The sequence below is a fragment of the Brachyistius frenatus genome, unplaced genomic scaffold (genome assembly GCF_029030835.1).
Source record: "Brachyistius frenatus isolate BFR_SWC_R1_liver_20210118 unplaced genomic scaffold, ASM2903083v1 Contig_43, whole genome shotgun sequence".
Taxonomy (NCBI): domain Eukaryota; kingdom Metazoa; phylum Chordata; class Actinopteri; family Embiotocidae; genus Brachyistius; species Brachyistius frenatus.
This window is the reverse complement of record NW_027210642.1, coordinates 1,158,702-1,184,025: the sequence shown is the minus strand read 5'-3', so window position 1 is coordinate 1,184,025 and position 25,324 is coordinate 1,158,702. Positions and strand designations below refer to the sequence as shown.

Sequence of the window (25,324 nt, the reverse complement as noted above, 5' to 3'; positions counted from 1 at the left end):
TGTCTCAAAGCCAGCAAAGTATTCGTATAGCTTGAGGTGTTTTCTGAGCTTTTCAACACTTGCCTTCTTCCTCTTTGATTTATTGTGGCCTATAGCATTAATTTAAATAACACTTTCCTTGATACAATGAATGCGCTTGATTCAAGAGTTTTTTTTTTTTTTTTAAACTCATTTTCCTAAGAATATCAGCTCTTTCTGACCAAACAAAATGTCACATGTTAAAGTGAATTCTGTTCACAAGGACGGAAAAGATATCAGCCTGATTGGCAGGAAGGGACCGAGGCCCACACCCTTATCTGACACCCAGTGCATGTCTCTGGAAAGAAAAACCTGGCACAGATGTCAGAGGATATCATGGTAATGAGAACAATTCATGTCCACAGAATCTCAGAAAACCCCACACCTTACTGGAGAATGACTCCACACGGTAATTCCTGCCGTAAAGTTACAGTAAATGGATCAATTTATTATGATAAGAATCTAGCAGTGACACATTTGCAGGTTATTGACTTTTGTTCTTTTTCCATTGCAGCTTTGAGACCATTATCCCCTCTGCAATGAATCTGCATTTAACTGGCACTTGACATTTTGCTCACTCTATATCATTCCCTTCATTATATATTGAAAACCTTAAATTATTGATTTCCTCTTTTATATTCATGCATTCAGACAGTGACTTAGAGAAATACAGATTAATTCTAAAAGGTCAGCGTCATGATGTGCACCGACAGGGTTGGTTAACTAATGTCATTCACTCCTTGACTCGACCGTTTGTCTCTGATGCATCAAATAATTAAACTTTAACCTTTGCTTTTCTCATCGTGGCAGGACTGTTGCATTTCAGTTTCACACACATGATCGACAGAGATGCAATAGGAAAAGAGCAGATCAGAATAAGCAAATAAGCTAAAGTAAAAACAAATTCATACCTTGAGAATCATGCAGGTGGTAGATTGGTATAGTACCACTTTGAAAACTGTACAAATGTTGTAAAAATGTAGCTCGCTAACTAGCGTACTGAAAAAGAGGAGTTACATATGTTCATATTCTTACTGTACTTACTGGAGAGCTAGTTAAGGAGTGAACTGTTTGTACCAGTTGCAATAGTGCCTTTTGGCTCTAAAGCAAAAGACCCTCATCTGCAAAAAGCTTTTCAGTCATCTCGACATGTCCCACACCCATGTTTGCTGGCAGATAGACACGTGAGCTGTGCTTTTATAAACATGAAAGCCTTTCTCTTCCCCGTCAGGCCGCAGACGTCAACTTACAAGGCTGTTGTCAGTGATCATGTTTTATTAGATGTAGTGTGTGCCTGTAAAAATCTACAGAAGAAAACGTATAATGCTATTGCCAACATTATTTTTTTTTAAACCAAGTAATACCTATTGATTTGTTTCTGCCTGCATGCATGAATACACACAGCTCCGAGTGAGACAGGATTTCTCAATGTCGCCCTTGTGTGTCAGCCAGTGACATAGTGTCACTCTGTTTAACTCAGCTGCCTGAACCGTCTCCCAGGGGAGTAGTCCTACTTTCTCCCCACACTTCTCTGGGTTGGCTCAGTCTGACTCTGCTTGTTGTTGTGAGCCGACGTCTCCCCTGTCTCTCGGTGTAATACTCTGATCAAAGCTTGGCAAGAATAGCATTGTCACCCACAGCAAATCTGCTTAGAAAAAGTGCAACAGAGGAAATGTTGGGTCGTGGAAAATCTCCAAGGCTCCTTGAGGAGATTCAGTCATGCTTATTATAAAGTGTCTTTGGATTTAACAGGATGCAAAGAAAGTTTTTATACAGTATTAAGAAGGCTTAATTCAGGGAGGGCAAATCATTCAGATTAGTCATTAACGTTGGAAATATGTTGCCACTGATTTGAGGTAAAAATGCATAAAACTGATTTCGGGCATTAGATTGTTTATTTGAATACACTTAAATCAAGATTAATATTGGCACTTTTTGAAATTCAGATTCATTTTGAATTGTATAGGTTGTTTATGTCCTTATGCTTTTATTGTGAAATGTTCTTAGCTGCTCCCGACCATTTTTTTGTTGCACTACGTTTCTCATTGACTAATCATCATCATCATCATCATCATGTCGTAGTCTTTTAAGGTTTAAGATAACATATATTAGAGCTACAATGTCAGCAAATAGCCTTAGCTTTGTCGGTAATTTTGCCACCTACAGTGTACAATTCATAATGCTTCCACAAACTGCTTCTCAAATCCTTTGTACTCTAGTATCCATGTACATCTATTACCAAAGTTTGTGATGTGTTAGTAGGGCATGCAGTCAGTGAAGTAAAGGCAACCATTTCAAAAAGTCTATTTAATGTATAGACTTTACATTTTGAACAGATTGGGAACAGTTTGCATGATTATTAATATTTAGAATAAAAAGTTACAGCCTTAAGACCCTGACACACCAGAGACTTTTTGTTTGATTAATTTTACCGTCAATTAAATTTTTTTGAAGGATTGTTTTTGTTATGAACACTTTCACAGATATTTCGGTGAAAAATTTGTGTTTTAGTTTTGTCAGAAGGATGTCAATTATGGTAGAGTTGTACCAGCCGCGTCAATTTTGAAAAGTAAATATTTTAACCGTTTTGAATCCAATCTTTTTTCTGAAGAATGATCTATTTGAATTTCTTTTAATGAAACTATCGCTGATTCGCCTCGCTGCCTGAATAGTTTTGATGCGAAATACCAGGCAAATATTTCGCATTTTCGTGTCGTGTATTTGTTAAACCCCCGGAGTGCAAAAATCTTTAATCTGCCGCTGTAGACCGTGCGTGTTTGTGTGTAGCACACAGTTGAAATGCTTATTACAAAAATGTACCAAGGAAACACAACGCACTTAATCATTATCAGCTACAGATTCTTTTAAGCCATAATAGCGGCATGTTTACAATTTTAAAGAATTATTCTTTATAGATAAAGAAAAACAAAGGACGAGAGACAGTACAAAGCTGTGACCTGGCTGTATCCTAGAGTAGTACACAGCCTTGCTTTCTCTTCTCAATGACAACAAAAGAAAATCAGATACAAAGCAACATCAGAAGTACCCTCACATAACTCTGGCAGTGACAACTTGTCTTGCCAAAGTCACAATGCCGCTGCCAGCAGCTGTCTGCCTGGCTTTTTATTTCCCTTCTTCTTTGATACAGATCCTTTGGTCTTTGTCTTGTCTTTCACTGTCACTGTCCATCTTGTTTTTTTGGCACCCTCTCTCTCACATCTATCCCTTTGTCTCAGTCTCTCTATGACTGTTATAGTCTCTGGATCATCTCACACACTTCAAAAATTGGCTTTATGAAATAAAAAATTTGAGCGCAAATAGCAGCTAGTCACTTCTTGACTGAGACGTCTTTTAAACTAAACATTTCAATTTAAAGATCTAGAGAACAGAAATCCGACATGCTATTTGTGAAATAGGAATCGCACGGCTAAATTTGTTTGTTAAAAGGTTTTTTTGGCCTTTAAAACAAACAAAACAAACTTTTAGCTCCATCGCATTTTAATGCCATGGCAATGAGCAGACAAATTTATTGCCTCCTCTGATACTATGCCACACTGTCATTGACACTTGGCTCCCTGAGCATTTGGCCAGAGATCCTGTTATTAGCATTGAATAAAAGATTAACCCAGCCCAATTCTTTCAGCCACGGCCACTGAGGATATAATGAAATTTTTTTGGCATACTTGCTTATAGGATCTTGCATAATTGCCCTGATATGTACTGTTCACGCCTTGTGTGTGATTTTAGTTTCCTTTCCCTTAAAACACTGCTGAGATAAACTGAATGACCATGCATTTTTACAGGAAAGTTTATGGATTAGAGCTGAAATGCATTTGCTTTTTTTTTTTTTTTTTGAAGAGTATAGAAATTACATTTCAGAATAAAATGGAATGTTGTGTCTGCTGTCCCTCTTGAGCAGTACGCCTCATTATAACCTCCTTTGTAAAACTGACTGAACCAACACTCAGAGCTCCACAGGTTTTTTTTTGTTTTTTTTAAAGATTAAAAACAGTCTGAAGAAGGTTTAAAGGACGAAAGATTAGTTTCATATTACTCCAGAGATAAAATATGGAATTCTGATGTATTTTTTTTTGTGCTGTCATAATTACTCAGGAATAGCAGAGACAATGGAAGTTCAGTCATGTTTGAAATGTTAATTGAAGCAGCAAAACATAGTTAAGAGTTTGACATCAGTTCCGGTCTCAAGACTCCCTGCAGATGTGATTACATAAGGATATTGGGAAGTGATGAGTAAATACCTTAACACCCCCCTCCCCCCAATCAACCCCCCTTCACCTCCAGCATTTTCGTTGACAGGCCAAATAGAAAGCCAAATGGGGGAGCTGTGAATGTTAGATGATTATGGAGAATGAGGCATGTCACACGATGCAGAGCAGAGCAGCTCGACTAGACTGCCAGACCTAGCTCAGGCATTGCTCAATTTATGGTTCTAGAAAAGAAAAAGGAAAAAAAGGTCCATTCCACTAGCGTGGCTCAAATTGTCCATTTAATTTCAGCATTTATTGGCAAGCACCTACCAATCATCATACAAAAACAAAAACATATCTGACTCCAATTGACACATGCATTGTCTCCTTTAATCACATACTGACCTACACAGGCAGCAGTGTCAACACATTGCCGATCTCATCTGTTATTTGACACGACCTTTGGCTGTAGCTGACCCTGAGAGAAATCCCTCTACAATCAGAGTCATCACCAGAATTAATTACAGAGACCGCGGTCACAGACGAAACAATTCTGGAGCAGGACGACCGAATAAAAGGCAGATAGATCACCAGCCAGTCAGATACCCAAAGTGGAGTAATTCACTGTGGGTATAATTATGCTCTGTGCTGAGATGTGGGGAATTATTTCAGCAGAAAGGTTTACAGGTGTTCGTATGAGCTAATTAACTGCTTATTAACAGTCAATGGATGGTTCAGCTGCTGTCGGAGCTCACAGTCAGAAGGGCTGTTTGTTCTCCAGCTAGTTTTAATCTTTCCCCTGTGTACGTAGTGTAGTTAAAACAGGATGCAGCAGACAGTGTTGATTATGATGATGATGATGATGATAATGATGATGGTTACAATATTCTTACTGTATTCCTCTTCCTTAAATGCTGTCTTTACCCTTGCCTTATTTTTTTCTCTCATCTTTCTGCAAGTTTGTTCTCTCTTTATTCCTCTAAAAGCCACAACAACTCTCCATTTCCTCCCATCTTTTTATTCATGTTATAAGATTTAACGCTCAGGCTTGTCCTTGTCAAATCCCAGATGAGGTTTTTCTTTTTCTGCAACCTTTTATGTGTGCATGACATTTCTTGTCTCTTATCTCAAGTTGTACTTTTTTCTTTTTTAGATTTTCATGTTCATAATGTTTTCTGCTTATGGAACAGCTTCATGTCCTTCTTCTATCTCTGTCTTGTGTTCACCAGGCTTGGCTGACTGAGATTCACGAATACGCCCAACAGGATGTGGTGCTCATGCTGCTTGGAAACAAGGCAAGGCACTGAAATTTGTCACTAGCATAGAGAAAATATTTGTAGTTTAATGCTTTTTAAAAAAAAAAATTGTTTACTTGCTAATGATGCAAATTTTTGATTATTTTATTCAGACAAAGTTCTCGTATGGCAGGATAAGTCCAGTTATCTTATTATTCACCAAATCTTTTTTTTTTTTTTTTTTTAAAGGCTGAAACCAACATTTAATTTAATTTTAATAAAACAACCATTAAAAATACAACAATGTGCAGTGGGTGACATGTTTCTTGCATAAATTGAACTGAATGGACAGTTTGTTTCAACTCAGTCCCACATACTGTACACCATCCTGCTCCTGTGAACACTACACCACAGCCCCAAAAACTGTGCTAATCCGCAGGTAAAAAATAGTCTCTAACAAGGACACATCAGAGTCTTGTCTGAGTAACTTTTAAGCTGTTAAAAACCAGTTTAGGAAATTATACACATGTGACACATTTTAACATTTACATCTTTAGTTGGAACAAATTGAGTCAAGTCTAAGTTATTAATTGGTTAAAGTAGTGAGAGACAGACTTCTGGCCTGTTAATTTAGTCTTTCATGCAAATTTGTTAATAACATGTTGAATATCAGGCTTATCCTGTATAAAGGATAAACAGCTTTTGTGAATGAAACAGTCGTGTAGAAAATGTATGCTCCTCAATGTGAGTAATCACAATTAATGAATTGTACCTTAACTGGGTTTTTTTTTAGCACCATTTACAAATATCAGTGACAGAGTTTCTTTTATAATTGCCATTCACATCCCTCCCTCACAGCAGAGAACAGATGTTTCCGTCTCGGAGCTTTGTCAACTTTCAATCCCCTCAAACTCTACATCAGCCATTAATTAGCATCCTGGGAGCCAATCTCGACTCATTAACTGCCATCAGACCAGAAAAGCCTCGTATATGAACTGTGGACAAAAGCACACAAATCTGTTGGATGTATGTTGAGTTTCGACACTGATTATGTTGCTTGATGCTGGTATATGTGTCCTTGTTTTTCTTGTCTCACCAGGCTGACGCTACTCATGACAGGGTGGTGAAGAGAGAGGACGGTGAGAGGCTGGCTAAGGTAAAGAAATGAGAAGTTTAGAAAGCATGAGTCACGTTTTGTTCGAGTATGTTGCACACAATACAACCAGAAGTTTTCCCATTTTTTTTTAAATGGTCTGAAAATAAAAGCCTCTGTACGTGACCAGTGAAGGCGACAATTTGTCCTGCAGAGGGAAAGCTTGGAGACCAATTTATCACTTTGGAGCTGGATTATCCAAAATATACAAATACATAGTGCAACTATTGTGCTGTGAGGCTCTTCTGCTGTAAACTTGTATATATTTTAATCCAACAGTCACTGCCAAAGTATTGCTGTCATTGCTTTGCCTCTGCAGGAATTTGGAGTTCCCTTCATGGAGACCAGTGCTCGCTCAGGTGTTAATGTAGAACTGGCTTTCACTGCTGTAGCCAAGTGAGTATCATTCTCTCTGCATGTGTGGATGATTAGACTAATTAAGATGGTTTGTTATTTTAACATTATAAATATATAGTCACACACAATTTTAAAATAGGACAGCATTTTGTAGTCACTAAAAAAAATTTAAAAATTTTTTTTTAAAACTTTGTTGAGCTACAACTAAAAAAAGTTTTTAATTGGAAATAGTTTGACCAAAAACAAAAATACATTGAGATTGACTGTAGTTTCTTTGTAGGCTTACAACCAAATATCATTCAAAGTTAGAGGTAGACGGGGACCTCGACCTGAACTTTTTGTTATAAAAAAAATAAAGTGATCTGATCAGTTCTGACATACTGTATACAAAAAGCTTAGTTTCCTGTTGGGGTTTCATATTTTGCATCTCAAAGGCAATACATTCGAGAAATCTTGTGGTTATCAGTTCTTTGAAAGATTTTTTTTTTGGTGTCATTTGAGGTCAAAGGTTTTTTTTTTGGTTTTTTTATCTCATTTTTTTCTTCCTTATTTTAGGGAGCTGAAGCACAGGTCCGTGAAAGATCCCAGTGAGAAGTTTAAGCTCCAGGAGTATGTAAACAAGGAGATGAAGGGTGCTGGCTGCTGTAGGTCTTAAAAAAACCTTCTTTACTCCCTTTTTGAATCTGTGTGTGTGTGTGTGGATCACTTATCTTTATACAGAATGTGTTCTTATCTGGCCTGATCAGAGATGAGGAGTCAGCTACAGCGAGGTATAACCCTTTTAGACCTTGTTTCTCCATTCTCAAACCTCTTTATCTCAGTACACACATCCTCCTTCTGTTGTCCTGCACTCATCTCGCTGCCCTCCTCCAACATGTGCCCTGCTTTTCCTCAGCCGCCTCCTTGTAGCTGTGAATGTAGCCCAACGTTATGATTTGAAAGAGACAAAGATAGGCACAGCACACCTCAGTTGTTACCCTGTTAATGGACATTTTCATCCATAACTGTAGCTGCACAATCATCTTTTTGACCCTGAAAATGAATGCATTACCTTGTGTGCTTAATTTATTGCAAAGGGATTTAATCACGCCAGAGTTCATGGTCTATCTGCAGAGTGAAGATACATGTTTTGAAAAGCAATTTATTTTCCACTCTACTGCAAATGTTAGTGGCAGTTGTCATTTTGCTTGAGTGTTGTGGATGAATGTTCATACATTAGATATGTAGTGATGTCTCATGTCCATGTTTCAGTGTTCATGTCAGTAACTCGACAGGCTTCCTGCAGCCAGTTTAGCTCACCAGCATAAAACTCAATCTAAGTATTTCCATTAATCCACTCTGGATGTTCGGGACTATGTATTACTTCAACGCAGTAAAAAAAAAAAAAAAAATGGATGTTGCTATTTTTGGATACAAAAGGGTACAAAGTAGTTTTAGATTTGAATTCATGCTAGCATACAATAGTTGAATCAAATCTACAGGAACTTGTCATACATGGGTAACAGAACAGTACAACTTTTTTCACTCATTAGTGGGAGATTTTCAACAACAGGATTGATATGGAGTCTTGGAGAGCCCAAATGCAACCTCTCTCAACAATATATATTATTTTGTTTGAAATGATTTAAAAACAGATGGTCTAACATACTGTATGTATACTATATAGCTTTGGATTTCCACAAATTTGATGTAAATACTTTTCTGCATGTAAACAAAAAAAGGTTCGATAGAGGAGAATAGCACTTCAGATGGTAAAAAAAAAAAAAAAAGAGCGTGGGGGTATACAGCGCTACATTTACCTAAAGTATTGTATATGGAACATGTAAATTTCTGGTTTTATTTCTACTGCTTTATTTGTAGTTCATGCAAATTGTAGTACACCGCTTTATGTTTTGTTTCATCTTCCTTTCATTAATATATAAATGGGCTATATAGTGCCATGCTTCTTATAATCTGTTAACAGTATTTTAACTATTCTTCATGGAAGCAGCATTGGCTTCTTTTTATATGATTGTTGCTTTGTTAGACTGCATCTTAGTCACTGAAACATGTAAATGGTGTAGCTCTCTGTACTGTACTTACTGCACATTAACATGTTTTTCAATCTTGATGTTCAGAGTAATGTTTTTTTGGTTTTCCTACTTTCAAAGTGCAACTTCTTTCTTGTAACTGAACGTTTACTAAAATAAAAATAAAAAAAATAAAAAAAAAGATAACGCTGCAGATGATGTGGCGCTCAGCCTTTTAATAGTGACCGTATTTCAGGATCAGACACAATTCAGATTCTTATACACTCCACACACAGATCAGTGTATGCAGTGGAGCGTGTCTTGTTCAGTGACACTTAAACAGGACAGGTGCATGCTCGTGGTTTGCTCGACTCCAGAGCTTCAGGTTGGTACAAAGCGGTTACTACTCCCATCACACCTCATGTTTTTCTCCCTCAGTGCTTTAGCACAAATGATTTAATGTGTAGTCACTGCTGGTTTCTTAAGGTTAATGACCCCCTGGAATTTTTAAACAGGTTTGGAGTAAGTTTAAAGCCTTTCCTATGTCGCCCTCTGCTGGATAATTATGCATAACGTGAAAGTAAATGTCCAATTTGAATCAGTATCTTTAAACAGTTCTACAAAACAAGACAATAATGTGAGCCAGCACTAAAAATCTGCATTAACCTGCTTAAATAAGTACCAAAATAAAGGTAAAAAATAGCTTACCGTATCTGCAGTGTTTGGCACCATAACATTAAGAGCTGCATATAGCAAATTAGACAGTAAAAAATATAAATATGACAGTTAAATATCAGTGTGCTCATACATGTACTACATAATGTAAAATATGAAAAGTTTGTGTGCGACCATTTATGTCTAACTCCTTAATGACATTTTACAGTTGAGTGTCAATTAATTTTGTTTTAGTCTGCACACAATATTACTGGTCAGAAGTGTGCAGTTTGTACACTTTGTTGAAATGCAAGGTAGATCTCACTGATACAGGTGTTGATGCTTATCTCATTGATAACAGAGAACATATTGAAATCTCTTCACGTGAGCCGCAACAGTTCTGATTCCTTCACAAAAAGGGCATACATACATAAGTTCTGCACATTCAGTCAGGGTGACTGACCTCTTTCAAGTATATAAGTCACGTCACATAACAGATGAGTGAGTTAGGCTGACATTATTGAGCTTAGGAAGGACCCACTCCCAAAGAAATGAGCCTGACGCATAATGTGAGTGAGGTTGAGGAGGACAGCTGGAAGACAAAAGGGTAATTGTTTGAATGGTAACTGTTCAAAGCCATTTCACCTTGCGGTCCTTTTCTGTTCCCATATGGTTGTTAAAAGGGCTTTTATTAAGAGATGTCAAGGTTCCTTTTTCTACATCCCCCAGCTTTCTGCGCCTCATCCTGCACCAACATTTCTTCAAGCACTAAGGAGTTCACGGTTTGTGCTTAAAATATGCCTCCACTGCAGAATGGAAGAAGAGAAATATATCAGACTTCTTGAGCCAGAAAAGTAGGGACTTGACCTCCTTTTTCTAATTTACCTGCATACTCCTGAGGCTGCATGGTTCTGTTGATAACAGTCTGAAACGCAGTGATCCAATCTTTCTGGTCCTCTTCAGTCTCACATGCAAACAGAAACTTCCTGTCTGGGGTCAGTATGGTAATTCCAAACTGCCAATGGTAGCCTTGAATGGTGGGAGGAAGGCCGGGAAGCACAGTGTAGCCATTTTCCTTACTGCCAATGAACACCTCACCTCGTGCATAAGCATCCTACAAGCAGAGAGAAACATATTTAATCTCCCCAGAATTAAACTGAAATTCAGTGCTGTTGAGCTGCATGAGAAGTTGGGGTTACAATAAGATATACAGGACACAGACGCTGGTCAAATAAGGATTTTAACTACCATGTTCTGGTCTGAAATGTTGAGCACCACAAAAACAGTCCACATATTCTGCTAACTCCACAGAAACTGTCTGCATAGACGGCTACTTATCTAGGAGGAACATATTTTCTATCGAGTTCTTTGGGGCACTGAGTTGAGGGGAAAAAAAGAGAGAGATAAATGTATTGTGGAGAACTGACAACACCATCGGCTGGTCACAGTATGTAATTAAAGCATTTTCCTTCTGTATTATAGGACGTTTTTACCTCCAACGGTCGATCACGTGGGAATTGTTGAGTTCCTCTCTCCATTGTTGATAATGTTATGTTGTAAGGACTTTACTCTGTTGAGTGCCTGTGATTTAGCACTATACAAATCAATTTAATTGAAAAATGAAATGTGCAACTTAAATACCAGTGGATCTTTGAAGTACATGAGCCTCCTCTCATCCATCGTAAACCACCTCTTCTTGAAGCCCATTGTGCGCTGTAGGACAGAAACGGAAGGTTCAATTTACATTGAAGGCACTGTTATGACCTCTACTTCTTTACCTTTTTTTGTGTTGGTATTTAGAACAAATAGTCACCTTTGGACCAGTCTTCTCCATGTAACCCTCCTTTATGTAGTTCCTGGTTAGCTTCAACAACAACTAGACAAATAAAAATATTATATTTATTCACTGTGTGTGTGTCTTTGTATGCAACACAGGTAATGCTTAAGGTGTAAAAATGGTGCAAATTTACAGCCACCGAAATGGTCAAATACATCATTTTATTGAAGTGAAATGTGTGCATTGGTAACCAGTGTAGACTACTCAAAAGGTGTAAAATACACACACGTTTACATGTGTGTACGTGACAAGTTCACATGTTAATGCATGTGCATATGTGTTTCCATGTGCAGGAGATTTTGTGGACCATTAGTGATAATTCTGAGCTGACTCTTAACTATTCTGACCATTTCTCACCAGAAACAATGATCTTGCTATCCAGTTTTCACCTACAAGTTTTATTATAACAAACTAGAAAATAAAAAAACCTCAAGTCCTAAACTGTAGCTGTATACACACACACACACACACTCACCTCAGAGTTGAGAGCCCCAGGAAAAGCCACCTGCAGGTAGTGAAACCTTGCTGCTCTGATGGCATTGAACCAGTCTACAATTTCCTTCAGGACAAGACATCAGAGGGAACAATGGCTGACTCATACAGCAATATCATCTTCTCATTTACACCATAAGTCCAAACTGTACCCAATTACCTCCAGCACAACAAATGGCACTCATTACTAGACAAAATGGCTCCTTAAAGAGACATTTTTATGTAGTAGTACAATAACCATCTGAAAACCTCTAAAACCACAAGAGAGGTGCACAATTTAGAAGCATATTTTGATTAGGCAGTAAAGCATGTGACTGAGGGTTTCTGAAGCCATGATGACCACTTCAGAATTGAAATGGTATATACAGTGAACCCTCGCTATAACGCGGTTCACCTTTCACGGTCTCGCTGCTTCACGGATTTGCATCGTGCATTGTGTTCTGCATTCTGATTGGCTGAACAGTCTCTCCGCTTCTTCTCTACCTGTTTGTCAATAACGTTGCGGTTTAATATGTACACGTACGTAAAACAGCTTGCCAAATTAAAAATAATCGATGGTGGCATGTCGGTTTATAAGAATCTTTTTGCCCAGAAGAAAAAAGAGCGACAACAACTACCGATAACTATGTTCTTCTCTCGAAAAACCACACCTGCACCGCCGGCTTTAGAAGAAAGAACCGCTGCAGAGCGGAGTCAGGATGCAGCGGCTCAGTCAGAAGAGCAGTGAAATACACGAGTCACTATTTGTCCTACTGTACTTTGTATTTTTTTTCATAATCATTTTTCATTTCCTCCCGTTCTAATCCAGTGACTCGGGTCGCAGTGGGGCGGTGCCGATCTCAGCAATTTGAAGCCTTCAGTTCGTATTGATGATTAAAATTATTATTTTACAGTACAGTAGTTATTTGTAAAAAAAACATTTATACAGTACTTTTATTTGTTAAACAAATGCTTGGGCCTGTAAAAAGGTTTTGTTCTTTGGTTTCAATGTATTATGGAGTATTTCATTGTATAATAATTGTAAAAAAAAATAAAGGTTACTACTTCACGGATTTCACCTATCACGGTCTCTATTTGGAACGTAACCCCCGCGAAAAACGAGGGTTCACTGTATACGGTATTGTTGTGAAGCCTTCAGTCACACTGACTTGTAATGACAGACTGTCTGCACTAGAGGGACTCTTGTGCCTTTCCCACCATCCTCTCTCTCTCACACACACACACACACACACACACACACACACACAGTCTGTCATTTCTCATGCTAAACACAAAACAGACGCACTCCACCTCACCTTGCCATCCTCGTGGTAAACAAAGATATTCCTCGTGCTGTTGTCCTTCAAATAGGTTATCTGCAGGCCATGGGCAGTGCCAATTTTAGTTGGCTGAAAAGTGGCATTCACCGTGTTTATCTTCATTATCGCTTTGGGCTCCCTGGCCTGCAGAAAGCAAAGTTTTTTTAGACAGTAATGTGGCCTGCGCATATGGGAAAGAAGAAGGGAATTATATGAATGATACCAAGAAATTAAAAATACAGTGATTATGGTCCTGACAGGCATGATTTAGCTCTCCGTCACTTTTATGGTTTTTAAAATGGGGTCATAACAAAGTGCACATCTTGTACTTATGCAGCTATTGATATGAAAACCTTTCAACAAAAATTTGAAAGGGATAGCCAAAAAAAAAAAAAAACAGGACATTTTGTAAAGGAATACAAACTAGCTAAAACTGACATACACAAGGGTAAACACTCACATCATGCTTGTTGAAGTACTTCAAAACTCCCTCCCGTTCGGACAGAATAAATTTTCGGCTTAAGTACTGCCCGTTGTCTCTGCCTCGTTTCCATAGAAACCCCTCTCTGTAGCCTTCCAGTAGGGGAGTCCAAAATGGTGCCGTTCCATTGACAGGGACAAGAAAACAGAAGAGACACAACTTCTATTAAACTACTAAAATACAATCGATGAAAACTTCACAAACAATGAAAATGGATCAACAATAAATGTGTTTATTATGCAAATAAATTGAAAACTTAGTGACATTATCGGGGTTTTTTTTGTAAAGTTGATATGATGCAAGCAAATTGTTAGTGCCTATTTACACATACTGTAATATTAGTATTCATTTGGAGTCCTGTTTCTGGTCAACTGCTGAATGTTGCTGAAGTCACTCTCCTAAATCCTGAAATCTCCGGGGGTTTTTTTAGTTACCATGTTCACAAGTAGGTCCCTGCTGCTGTGAGTGGAAGTGAGGTTGACTACCGAGTTGTTCGGAAAGTGTGAAATGCTCAAATTCTACAGCTCCGTAGAAGTGCACATTACACATAGCTGCTCTATTTTTATGTAAAAATATTGACCTTTTAGCTTTAGTTATGACTAAAGCTGCTGTCCCATCATAACTGCCACTATAATTAACCCCACAGTTTCCTGATAAAAGGAGCTCAAATGAATCCTAATGTTATTTAAAGTATGTTATTTACATATTATTAAACCTTCACTTGTGCCTATTCATACATACGAGTATTGAGTGCAATAAAACTTATTATGCAACACCAAGAGTTTAGGACATATTTTGCTATGTAACCAGCCGACTGAAGTTTCCTGCATTGCAGACATTAATGGCTGCACACTTTTAGAGTATGTGGTCACTGTTCTAAGAACCTCAGCAGTGTTGGGAGGAAAGCATCTCTGCTTTTACTGTATATAAATAATTCAGCTTTGACTAATGGCTTCATCTACAAGCCTGAATATCACAAAAAAAAAAACAAAAAAAACACACACACACACACAAAGAGTTTTTGATTAATAACCAGCAAAGCACCTTTTTGTTTCAGAACTTATTTTTTCAAACAGTTAGGGGCAGTGAATGAGTCCAGTCAATTTTTGATCAGGAAGTAAAACATGCCCATATTTAGCATGAGCCAACAGAAACAGCACCGGAGGAAGGAATGCATTGTCTTTGTCGTGCACAGCAACATACAGGCTCACAGAGATGGGCAATATGTTAAATATTAAGCAGAGACTTTTTTTTCGAGGGGGGGGGGATAACAGTTCTCTTGATTTTGATGATACAATGATCTGAAACTCTCTAGCGTGAGACCACAAATGTCTTAGTGCTGGATGATTTCAAGACAGTACACTTAAGTACTAGCCGTTATCATTTCAGCAGCACTGATGCTGCAATGTGAACCTGTTGCAAGGAATTTTCAATGAAAGTAGTCCTTGTTTACATTATGTTTTAATTTGTTCTACGTTTTTGTTTTTTTGACCTTGTTAGTGTTATTTTAACACTTTCTTTGAACACTTGTGATTTTTCTCAAAAGGTATAATAACGAATCATGGGGATCCTGACCATACCCTCCACAGAAATACTGCCTTTAGATTACACAGGAACTTTTAAAACATAAACTACATCATAAATAACTGGGTTAATCCACTTCCTTTGCAAGACACTGTACAAGAAAACTATTTCCCCAGAAAGTAAAGTACCTCAGTTAATTGCTAGTATGGTATGAGGTAAAGTTAAAAACAATTCAAAAAGCAAAATAGGAGAATTTTGAGGAACGTATGCCCTAAAATTATCTCAGTTAATGTTTTCTCAAAGCTGCACCTCAAATTCAACTTAATGTTTGTCTGCTTGTCCACCTGCACATTTGTTCCATCCTCTTCTTCATTTAGATCTTCTTACTGGCATGGCACAGTAACAAAGTAATCTTTGAGCCACAGACAGCAGTAAAACTCCTGGTTGAGCGATGGCTTCATCAATAATTCATGAGTCAGAATGTTTTGTTCCACTACTGGGAGGAGGGGATCAGCCTGTCCACAACAACATAACTCAGCAGAGGAGAAGAAGAGAAGTCATTCACTGTAACAACACGATGCCAAAGATCTGCAAACACTTGGGAGAGCAAACTGAGTTTTGGACCACAACGTCTGTCTTTCTCCACATCCAGCACAGATCACTGCAAATATTTTTGACCGAAAATCAATGAGCAATGTTATATAGATTGCTTGTACACAAAAGAGGGCATTCTTTCTCCATGGCAGAGACGCAGAGCCACATGCTCGTAAACCTCTGCACAGCCCAACACAAGAGGCCATTGATAGAGACACAGAGTTTGGCAGTCATGAGACTCTGATAACAACGCTCTATCTTCTCTACCTGAAACTAAGATTTGACTTTTAGCTTCTGCATGCACATATCAAATATGCATTGCATGACAGTAGTCCAGGGAGCCACTCTGCAGGCAGCCTTTTAGATGCATTTAGTCCCCTTTGAGAAATGAGGGCTCTTTTTTTTTTTCTTTTTTTTTTTTAATCCAAAAAGGACAGAAGTACTTCATTATAAATTTCTCAGTTTGCCTTGCACATGTTTTCTGCAATATTTCAAATGCTATTCTTTTAACCTTCTCAATACAGTCGATTTTTAAATTGTAGAGGATAGGTCTTGGTATTACAACTTGGCACCAGTCTCTCAGAGAAATTTCAGCTGTATATGTCCACAGTAAAGACACATCCTAAACTTTCAACCTATGTTTTAAAAAGAGGTTGTTCAATGTCACCCAGTGAGAAATAGTATGGCTTCCTTAAAAGGGAACTGTTTGCTTTTAGACATAACAATCTGTTTCCTCATGTGAACTACTACATAGTATGTGAAATGTTTAACTTTTTGTGTGAACTTGGCACGGTGACATCACTTCACTACTGCTCTAAAGAGGCAGTCCAGCCCATTACTTGCACAGACGAGGTGTGGAGTAAAATGTTTTGAAATATTTTACCAAATAAATTGCCACAAACCCTCCTTCGTATCGGGGTTAAACTGACTATATTTTTACAGCTTCCTGTTTCCGGCACAGAAGTTACCAAGGGAAACAGACAATTAAACCTTGATAGCACAGTTGGTGACCATCCTTTTTTTTTTTTCATCATCAGAATACATTCATGTTTGACAGCTTCCCATTTCCCTAGACTTTGCAAAAGTCTAGTGAGAAGTTGCAGCAGAAGTGAATTTCTCAAAACTAAATCACTCTGAAGTTGAAGGTTTTGTGATTTAGAAATGTAAAAGGAAAAAAAAAACTGTTATTGAGAGCAGGGTGAAAAGCAATGGGTCTATCGTTTTACTCATGGCTCCACTTTTATGCATTATTTTTTTACATTAGGTGTGACGGTACTTAATGCAAGTGAGCAGGCATGCACGATACCAGACACTGAAACCTATGAATAGAGTTCATGTCCTTATACCTTTGTTTAACCAGTCAAATTGCCTGCTGTCTTGGCACACCTTCTGTATTAGGTGTTGCATGTGTCAGTCCATTTTTTTTTTTTTTAAATGCTGGCTAAATCATCAGACTCTTCTTCATGAGCATCTAAGAGTAGAGGCTGGTGTTAAGAAGTTATTGTTGACAAATACTGTACATTATTAAACACCTAAAAATGTGCCTTTCTCCTTCAAAATATATGAGAACGTCCGTTAATAATTAGTTGCGTCTGGTTAGGTCAGTGCCGCTTTCTCTCTTTTTAAAGAGGCTGCGCTGGTCTGTGAGACACTGACATGGGAACGTGAATCAGCACAAGAGAGACGGGGATAAGTGTTATGTAATACACATTTAGTGAGGAACTGAGCTTAGGCCAATGACAGAATGATCACACAGTCATCCATGAGAAAAGGATGATGATGCCGGGCTTATCATTAGTTATTTATTATTGCACCTTTTTGACAGTATCATACCATTACCAGGCTAAACCGCACACAATACACTACCGACACCTCTGGAGCTCACCAATTAACATTATGTATCTTTTGTTTAACCCTTACAAAAACACATTTCAGGTTTGAGCTTTTGTTTATGTCCTCTTACTATTTTCTTATTTCCTAAAATACTGAACTATTACTTTAAGAGGAGGCTGCTGTTTCAAACAATAATTCTGGAAGATGCTATTTCCCTTAGTATTCATTCAGAATTGAATATATAGTGCGTTTATGTCTTCAACTGCACAGACACATGTTTTAATTCCTACCTGCCGAGTAGGGCTCCTGCCGCTCCACACACACAAACTCCTTCCTCTCGTACTTGGCTCGGATCCATTGTTCCCGCAGGAGCCTGTAAAAGAGGGGCTGTTAGACACTCAGCTTTTCCTGGGTGTGATGTTTACTTCATGCTTCAGCTAATTTTGTTGTAAACATCTCATTAACTTGCATGGACCTGGAGCCTCTGGGCTTCATGTCATAGAAACTCTTATTAGATACTACTTGGCTCATCTTCTCGTAATGATCACTTGTGTCTCGTTTGGGCTCCATCTATCATGATATCCATTATGGCTTGTGCTCTTTTCTTTTTCTCATATCCTTCTTTATTAATTTCTCTGGATTTCTTTGCCTTAATAATAAGTCTTGCATCTTCAGTATGCTTTTCACCAAGGCACTTTTTTTCAATATGCTTGACGAGCTCTGTCACTCTCAACAAATCAGCATCACACTGATGTAACTCCTTTGTACAGCTTTTCCCCAAGTGATCCAAGCCCTTCACAGTAATGGATTTGCCTTTTTCTGTCTTTGCTCATCCACTCCTTTTTGTATTGTATCACTTCCTTAAACACAATGCAGTTCTGTATGTTGCTTAGTGTTTTGCCATGGTGTTATTTATATCACGGTTAAGTTAAAATGAAGCCCTCAAACTCAGCTGTTGCTTTCTGTTCATGCTACAGGAACTTGACATTCTTATCACTCAGGAGTTTCTGCATCCTGACAAACCCAAAACATTTGTCAAAGACGGCATCCATTCGTAGAGCAATAACTGCAGCCTTTAAGATGACATTGGTAATATTTTACTGTCTATGCACAAAATTATCAATTTACCCAATATATCAGCAAAGGTTTAAAAAACTTGAACTGCGGCAGAAAGGCATTAGATTGCAATAATATGATGTAGCTAACATCAACATTAATTATATAAATGCCCTAACAGGCAATAAGTCAAATCCCAAAGTAGAATTTGACTTTGAAATCTCATCATCCCAACCAGAAGAGGCAAATGGCTGGCCAACTCAGCTTCTGGTTCTATCAGAAGTTTCTTTCTATTGAAGAGGAGTTTTTCTTTACAGCTATATGGGAATTGTTAAATTATTGGGTTCCTCTCTATATTGTTGTAAGGTTCTGTGGTAAGGTCTTTAATTACCTTGAGATGACTTGCGTTGTGATTTGGTGGTATAAAAAATAAAATGAAAATGTTGTTGTTTCGAACAGATGTCACTAAATTTGACAGACGTTCCATGTTTTATTGATAATGCCTAACATTTGAACAAATGTTGGTTTTTTTATACATATATAGTAATTTCATCCTAAACTACTTTGCAGACAACTTGATAGCTGGATGGGCATGAAAATCTTCCATACAGTGTTCAGACATTGGCATAAGACGAACGGAAAGAAGTTTCTACAGTATCCTGTCACTAAGTTATCTTGCATTTCGAGGTTAGAACCTGCACAACATAAACACAGCGCAAACACCTGAATCAAACATAAGGAGAGAAGGGAAGGAAGCATCACTTACATGCAATCTTTGTATGTGGGACAGTAGTAGAAGGCAGGAACTAGCTGTTCATATTTGGCCTTGGCAGCATTGTTACCCTCAGAGTCCATAAACTGCAGAGACGCATCATACAAAAAGTGCAAGTACACACACACACGCGCACACACACGTGCACACACACACACACACACACGTAAGAAGGAGAAAAAGGGGAAACAAAGGAGAGAAGGAGGTGATTGCAAAACACTACAAACTTTTTTGCTGCACACATTCAGTGGGGTGCCAGGGTGATACAGCTAATCTCACATGTCAAAATGTGTGAAAACAAGAATGAGGTGTAAAACAATTGTACATCTCTTGACATTTTCACTGTGAAATCAACCTGCTTTTAAAATCATTTCTGAGAGCCCTGGGATCTCAAACGCTCATACAAACACCATCACATACAGTGGTGTGAAAAAGTGTTTGCACCCTTCCTGATTTCTTTTTTTTTTTTTTTGCATGTTTGTCACACTTAAATGTTTCAGATCATGAAACAAATTTAAATATTAGTCAAAGATAACACAAGTAAACACAAAATGTAGTTTTTAAATGAAAATTTGTATTATTAAGGGAGAAAAAAAATCCAAACCCACATGGCCCTGTGTGAAAAAGTGTTTGCCCCCTAAACCTAATAACCGGTTGGGCCACCCTTAGCAGCAACAACTGCAATCAAGCGTTTGCGATAACTTGCAATGAGTCTTTCACAGCGCTGTGGAGGAATGTTGGCCCCCTCATCTTTGCAGAGTTGTTGTAACTCAGCCACATTGGAGGGTTTTCCAGCACCAACCGCCTTTTTAAGGTCATGCCACAGCATCTCAATAGGATTCAGGTCAGGACTTTGACTAGGCCACTCCAAAGTCTTCATTTTGTTTTTCTTCAGTCATTCAGAGGTGGACTTGCTGGTGTGTTTTGGATCATTGTCCTGCTGCAGAACCCAAGGCTTTTGAGGATCTGTTGGTCTACTTCACTTTGTCAGGCAGGTCCTATTTAAGTGATTTCTTGATTGAGAACAGGTGTGGCAGTAACCAGGCCTGGGTGTGGCTAGAGAAATTGAACTCAGGTGTGATAAACCACAGTTAAGTTATGTTTTAACAGGAGGGGGCAAACACTTGTTCACACAGGGCCATGTGGGTTTGGATTTTTTTTGTTTTTCTCAGTTAATAATAAAAAAAAACCTTCATTTAAAAACTGCATTTTGTGTTTACTTGCGTTGTCTTTGACTAATATTTAAATTTGTTTGATGATTTGAAACATTTAAGTGTGACAGACGTGCAAAAAAATTGGAAATCAGGAAGGGGGAAACACTTTTTCACACCACTGTACATACACAAAGATATTGGTTGTGTCTGCCAGATGCTAGCTCATGCCTTTCAGGCCATGCTGAATTGATACTGATGACTTGACTTATTCTTCCAAGCAGGGAGGCAGGGGCAGGCCAGCTAACAGGGAGCAAGCCGGGTGGGATGGGTGAGGGCCAGAGGTTGCAGGCGTTACTTCAAGCCAAGTTTTGATCAATGGCTGGTCTTCTCTTACAGAACAGGGTTTTCTACTTTGTTCAGGATTTGTATGAATAAAACTGACGACATAAATTTATTAACAAGAGACAATAGTTCTTACCTCCAACTCAGAGGAGCTCCAGGGATCCAGCAGGAGAGATTTGACCTTGCTGATCTGAGCAATGTTTCTGTGGAGGCCTGAGCAGCTGTGACACACGAATACACCCAGGGTGTAGGATGCCCACTCCAGGTCTGCAATGCAGCATAAAGATGTATGAATGAACAAAAGAACTGACCACAATAAAACATTCCTCAACAGACTCTAGGGACAGTGGTTGAAACATTTTTACATGCAGTAGTGTCACACTGGGGAACGAATATTCACGTTAGAGTTTTCACATGGTTATTGTGGTGGATTACGTTCCTAACAAAAATGTGTAGGTAATAGTGCCTGACAGAAATGTCAGCCAAAAATGACAGATTTAAGAGAAACAACAGGGGTGTCAGTCCTTTAGATCCTGGAGGAATTTGATAAAATGAGACATAAAAAAATAGTTTTTCTCTCTTTATCACTCTGTCTTTAATATTAGCAAACAACTGCCTCAATACTGAGCCATCTGTCTGTGCATCTAAAAGAAATAAATTAAAAAAAATACATTTCCAGCATGTGCTCATTGTAGTGAAGACAGGAAAATGCATTGAGCTTGTCTCCATGACCTAGATTTAAAAACAGTCTAGATCTTCAAAGTGATTATGGTACTATCACTCATATACCGGATATCCATACATGTATGTATGTATGTGGAGATAATTGTATAGTATATATTCACTGCTGGCATATGTAACTCAAGCAAGCATCACATTTTTTTTGTAACGGGTTAGCTTCATGGCTCTCTTTGAAGTGTGACATCACACAGTTCAAATACGTTTTTGAAGACAAGTGTGAAAAGAGGAAAGCATAGCAAACGTGAATTTCACAGAATTTCATAAGCAAGACAGCTTGTTGTTGTTTTTTTAAGTCATGTGATGTAGCACACACTGAGCAGGGAAGTGCCGCAAGCAAAGGTGTGAGTGACTACACATTCAGACACTTCAAAACAAATTTTCAGAATCATCCCTCTGATCAATGCCAGGTGAGATTACAGCTGTCACGGAGGTTATTTTGTAAGTGAGCCAGAGAACTGGATCAGTGTCATGTAGGTCATATCAGTGGGCCGCAGTCCTTCAACCATTGCAAATGGAAGACAAAAAGCAGCTCGCGATGCAAAAATAGCATGAGAACAAAGAACTAGATCACTTCCTCGAGTGTACTTATCAAACTGCAACAAGGCAAGATCATGCATCTGTACAAGGGACAAGACAATGATGTGCGGTTAGCCAAGCCCGACCTCACTCATTAGAACTACATATAAGTAATTCTATATAGAAAAGAGGATGCATTTGGCATGGAAGTGGAACCTAGCACAATCCAAAAAAAATAAAAGAAAGAATCTTAAAATCAGTCACTTAATCTAAAGAGACCTGAAAGAATCAAGCTGAGATTAATGTTATTGGCATTTGACAAGGTGTATTATCAAGCTTCTTTTTTTTTTTTTTTTTTACTTTTCACACTACAAGCTTCAATTTGTGAGAATCTTGATACATACATTTGACTCGGAGTGAGTGCATGCGTCCATTTGTGCTGAACTGTAGATTTGACAAGTGTAAACCAATTAGGTGTGATCATGAGGGTGAGTGACCACAAGTGCGCATGCTGAAGGAAACTGTGGTATTCAGTTAGATATTATTTTATTGCTTCTGTATGCTGCTGTAGCGAAAAAAAATGTCCCCTCGGGGATTAATAAAGTAACTACCTAACTTAACCTAAACTAACTACACGATGAATAGGCCTACATATTGAACTGCTGTGTCTACATGCAAAATACATTTAGGAAAAACCTCACTTCATTTTCATATATTTACACCTAAGTGGAGCAAATAGGAGTTTCAATAGATTTCCAGTTGGTGTAAAAAAAAAAAAGTGCTAAAACCCCAGAAGCGGTTTTAAAAGGACACTAATTGCTCTTATAAATTCATTGCTCGACTATGTGATGCTCTTCATTATCAAGTATTTAATATTTCATAAGCATGCCACATCGTGACTGTCTGAAAAGAGAAACGAAACGACCTTGCACTCTCTTCTGAAAAACAAGGGACACACTGTGGTATTAAGTTAAATATTATAGCTCATAATATCCTTAGGGGAAACATGACGAAGTGAAGTTGCCATTGAATGTATTAACAAACAAAACAAAAAACAAGTAGGAAAAGGAGACTAAAATGTGTCCAGCATCTTATAGGTGATTCCCCTCCGACCTACCAGCAGCTCCGCAGTCGGCACAGTTTCCATTGCCAGGTTTCTCCAGAAGCTCCTTCACACGCTGTCTGTTCATTTCTTGATCCGAAGCCATAATGCAACTGATTCAGCGCCAACGGCTCCTTTGCGGCTAAAAACCCTTGAACTCTCATGCACCGAAAGTGAGATTGCAGCCCCGGACGCACTTGACAAGATAGTAAAAGCGCGTCGTGGCGCGCCTAAACAACTAACGAGAAGGCTTGTCATTTGAGGAGGCTTAAAAAAAAAAAAAAAAAAAACGAGCATGGTCAGTCTTGTGGAGAGACCCACTTAAATACCACGACAAATGTCGAAGTCTTCTCTCACGTTCTTTGTGAGTGAGACCTCCAGTGGCCATAGGGTGGTAAGAGAAACGCACCATTAGCCTCTCCAAAAGACGGTGACGAGCCTCCTCATTGAGCTCACTACCGCCTCCCTCACTCACTCACTGGTCACTCATAGTTAATCATGTGCCAGATCTCAAGAGGTTTTCTTCAGATAGTCTAACGATTTGATGGAACTAATTCAAAAATATTATATTACAGAAGTTATAAAACAGAAGACCCTTTTTACAGCAAAGTATAACTTTAAAAAAAAAAACATGTTCATAGAGGTTAATGTTATCAACAACTGATGTGTAGTATTTTTCTGAATCTAATTTCTGATTATGCTGGTACAACTGCAGTGAGGCAGCAATCTACTGTATTCTTTCTGTAAGCAGACAGAAGAATAAAAGCAGCCACTGCTGTGAGCGCATTGCTGCATATACAGTATACGAGTGCTTCCAAGCTGGCTGTCAATGTTCATTTGAAAGTATGCACGCACAAACATTGTGATGCTCTGCAAATACAAATACAAATACAGTGGTGTAAAAAAGTGTTTCCCCCTTCCTGATTTCCAATTTTTTTTTGCACATCTGTCACACTTAAATGTTTCAGATCATCAAACAAATTTAAATATTAGTCAAAGATAACACAAGTAAACACAAAATGCAGTTTTTAAATGAAGGTTTTTATTATTAAGGGAGAAAAAAAAAATCCAAACCCACATGGCCCTGTGTGAACAAGTGTTTGCCCCCTCCTGTTAAAACATAACTTAACTGTGGTTTATCACACCCGAGTTCAATTTCTCGAGCCACACCCAGGCCTGGTTACTGCCACACCTGTTCTCAATCAAGAAATCACTTAAATAGGACCTGAAGTGAAGTAGACCAAAAGATCCTCAAAAGCTAGACGTCATGCAGAGATCCAAAGAAATTCAGGAACAAATGAGAAAGAAAGTAATTGAGATCTATCAGTCTGGAAAAGGTTATAAAGCCATTTCTAAAGCTTTGGGACTCCAGCGAACCACAGTGAGAGCCATTATCCACAAATGGAGAAAACATGGAACAGTGGTGAACCTTCCCAGGAGCGGCCGGCCGGTCAAACTTACCCCAAGAGCGCAGCGACGACTCATCCGAGAGGTCACAAGAGACCCCACGACAACATCCAAAGAACTGCAGGCCTCACTTGCCTCAGTTAAGGTCAGTGTTCATGACTCCACCATAAGAAAGAGACTGGGCAAAAATGACCCGCATGGCAGAGTTCCAAGACCAAAACCACCACTGAGCAAAAAGAACATTAAGGCTCGTCTCATTTTTGCCAGAAAACATCTTGATGATCCCCAAGACTTTTGGGAAAATACTCTTGTGGACTGATGAGACAAAAGTTGAACTTTTTGGAAGGTGTGTGTCCCGTTACATCTGGCGTAAAAGTAACACCGCATTTCAGAAAAAGAACATCATACCAACAGTAAAATATGGTGGTGGTGGTGTGATGGTCTGGGGCTGTTTTGCTGCTTCAGGACCTGGAAGACTTGCTGTGATAAATGGAACCATGAATTCTACCGTCTATCAAAGAAATCCTGAAGGAGAATGTCC

General features: G+C 38.5%; 2 protein-coding genes across 2 annotated transcripts in view; one reads left to right on the top strand and one right to left on the bottom strand.

Moving 5' to 3' along the window:
- The window catches only part of LOC138623367 (ras-related protein Rab-26-like), a 42,720-nt gene extending 33,639 nt beyond the window's left edge, over positions 1 to 9,081 (top strand). Inside the window, exons 6-9 of the mRNA XM_069702849.1 lie at positions 5,456 to 5,521; positions 6,561 to 6,617; positions 6,934 to 7,010; positions 7,527 to 9,081. Of these exons, the coding sequence (XP_069558950.1) occupies positions 5,456 to 5,521; positions 6,561 to 6,617; positions 6,934 to 7,010; positions 7,527 to 7,626 (300 nt within the window). The 3' untranslated portion in view covers positions 7,627 to 9,081. The remainder of the gene's footprint in view (positions 1 to 5,455; positions 5,522 to 6,560; positions 6,618 to 6,933; positions 7,011 to 7,526) is intronic.
- A 91-nt stretch (positions 9,082 to 9,172) lies between these two features.
- Positions 9,173 to 23,743, bottom strand: LOC138623365 (arf-GAP with dual PH domain-containing protein 1-like). The gene is made up of 11 exons (XM_069702847.1): positions 23,392 to 23,743; positions 21,154 to 21,284; positions 19,516 to 19,607; positions 17,984 to 18,066; positions 13,722 to 13,834; positions 13,259 to 13,405; positions 11,947 to 12,030; positions 11,448 to 11,510; positions 11,276 to 11,347; positions 10,520 to 10,748; positions 9,173 to 10,440 (listed from the first exon to the last, which is right to left on the bottom strand). The coding sequence occupies exons 1-11, from the start codon at positions 23,480 to 23,482 to the stop codon at positions 10,412 to 10,414; spliced, it is 1,134 nt and encodes a 377-aa protein (XP_069558948.1). The 5' UTR covers positions 23,483 to 23,743; the 3' UTR covers positions 9,173 to 10,411.
- Between the last annotated feature and the right edge of the window lie 1,581 nt (positions 23,744 to 25,324).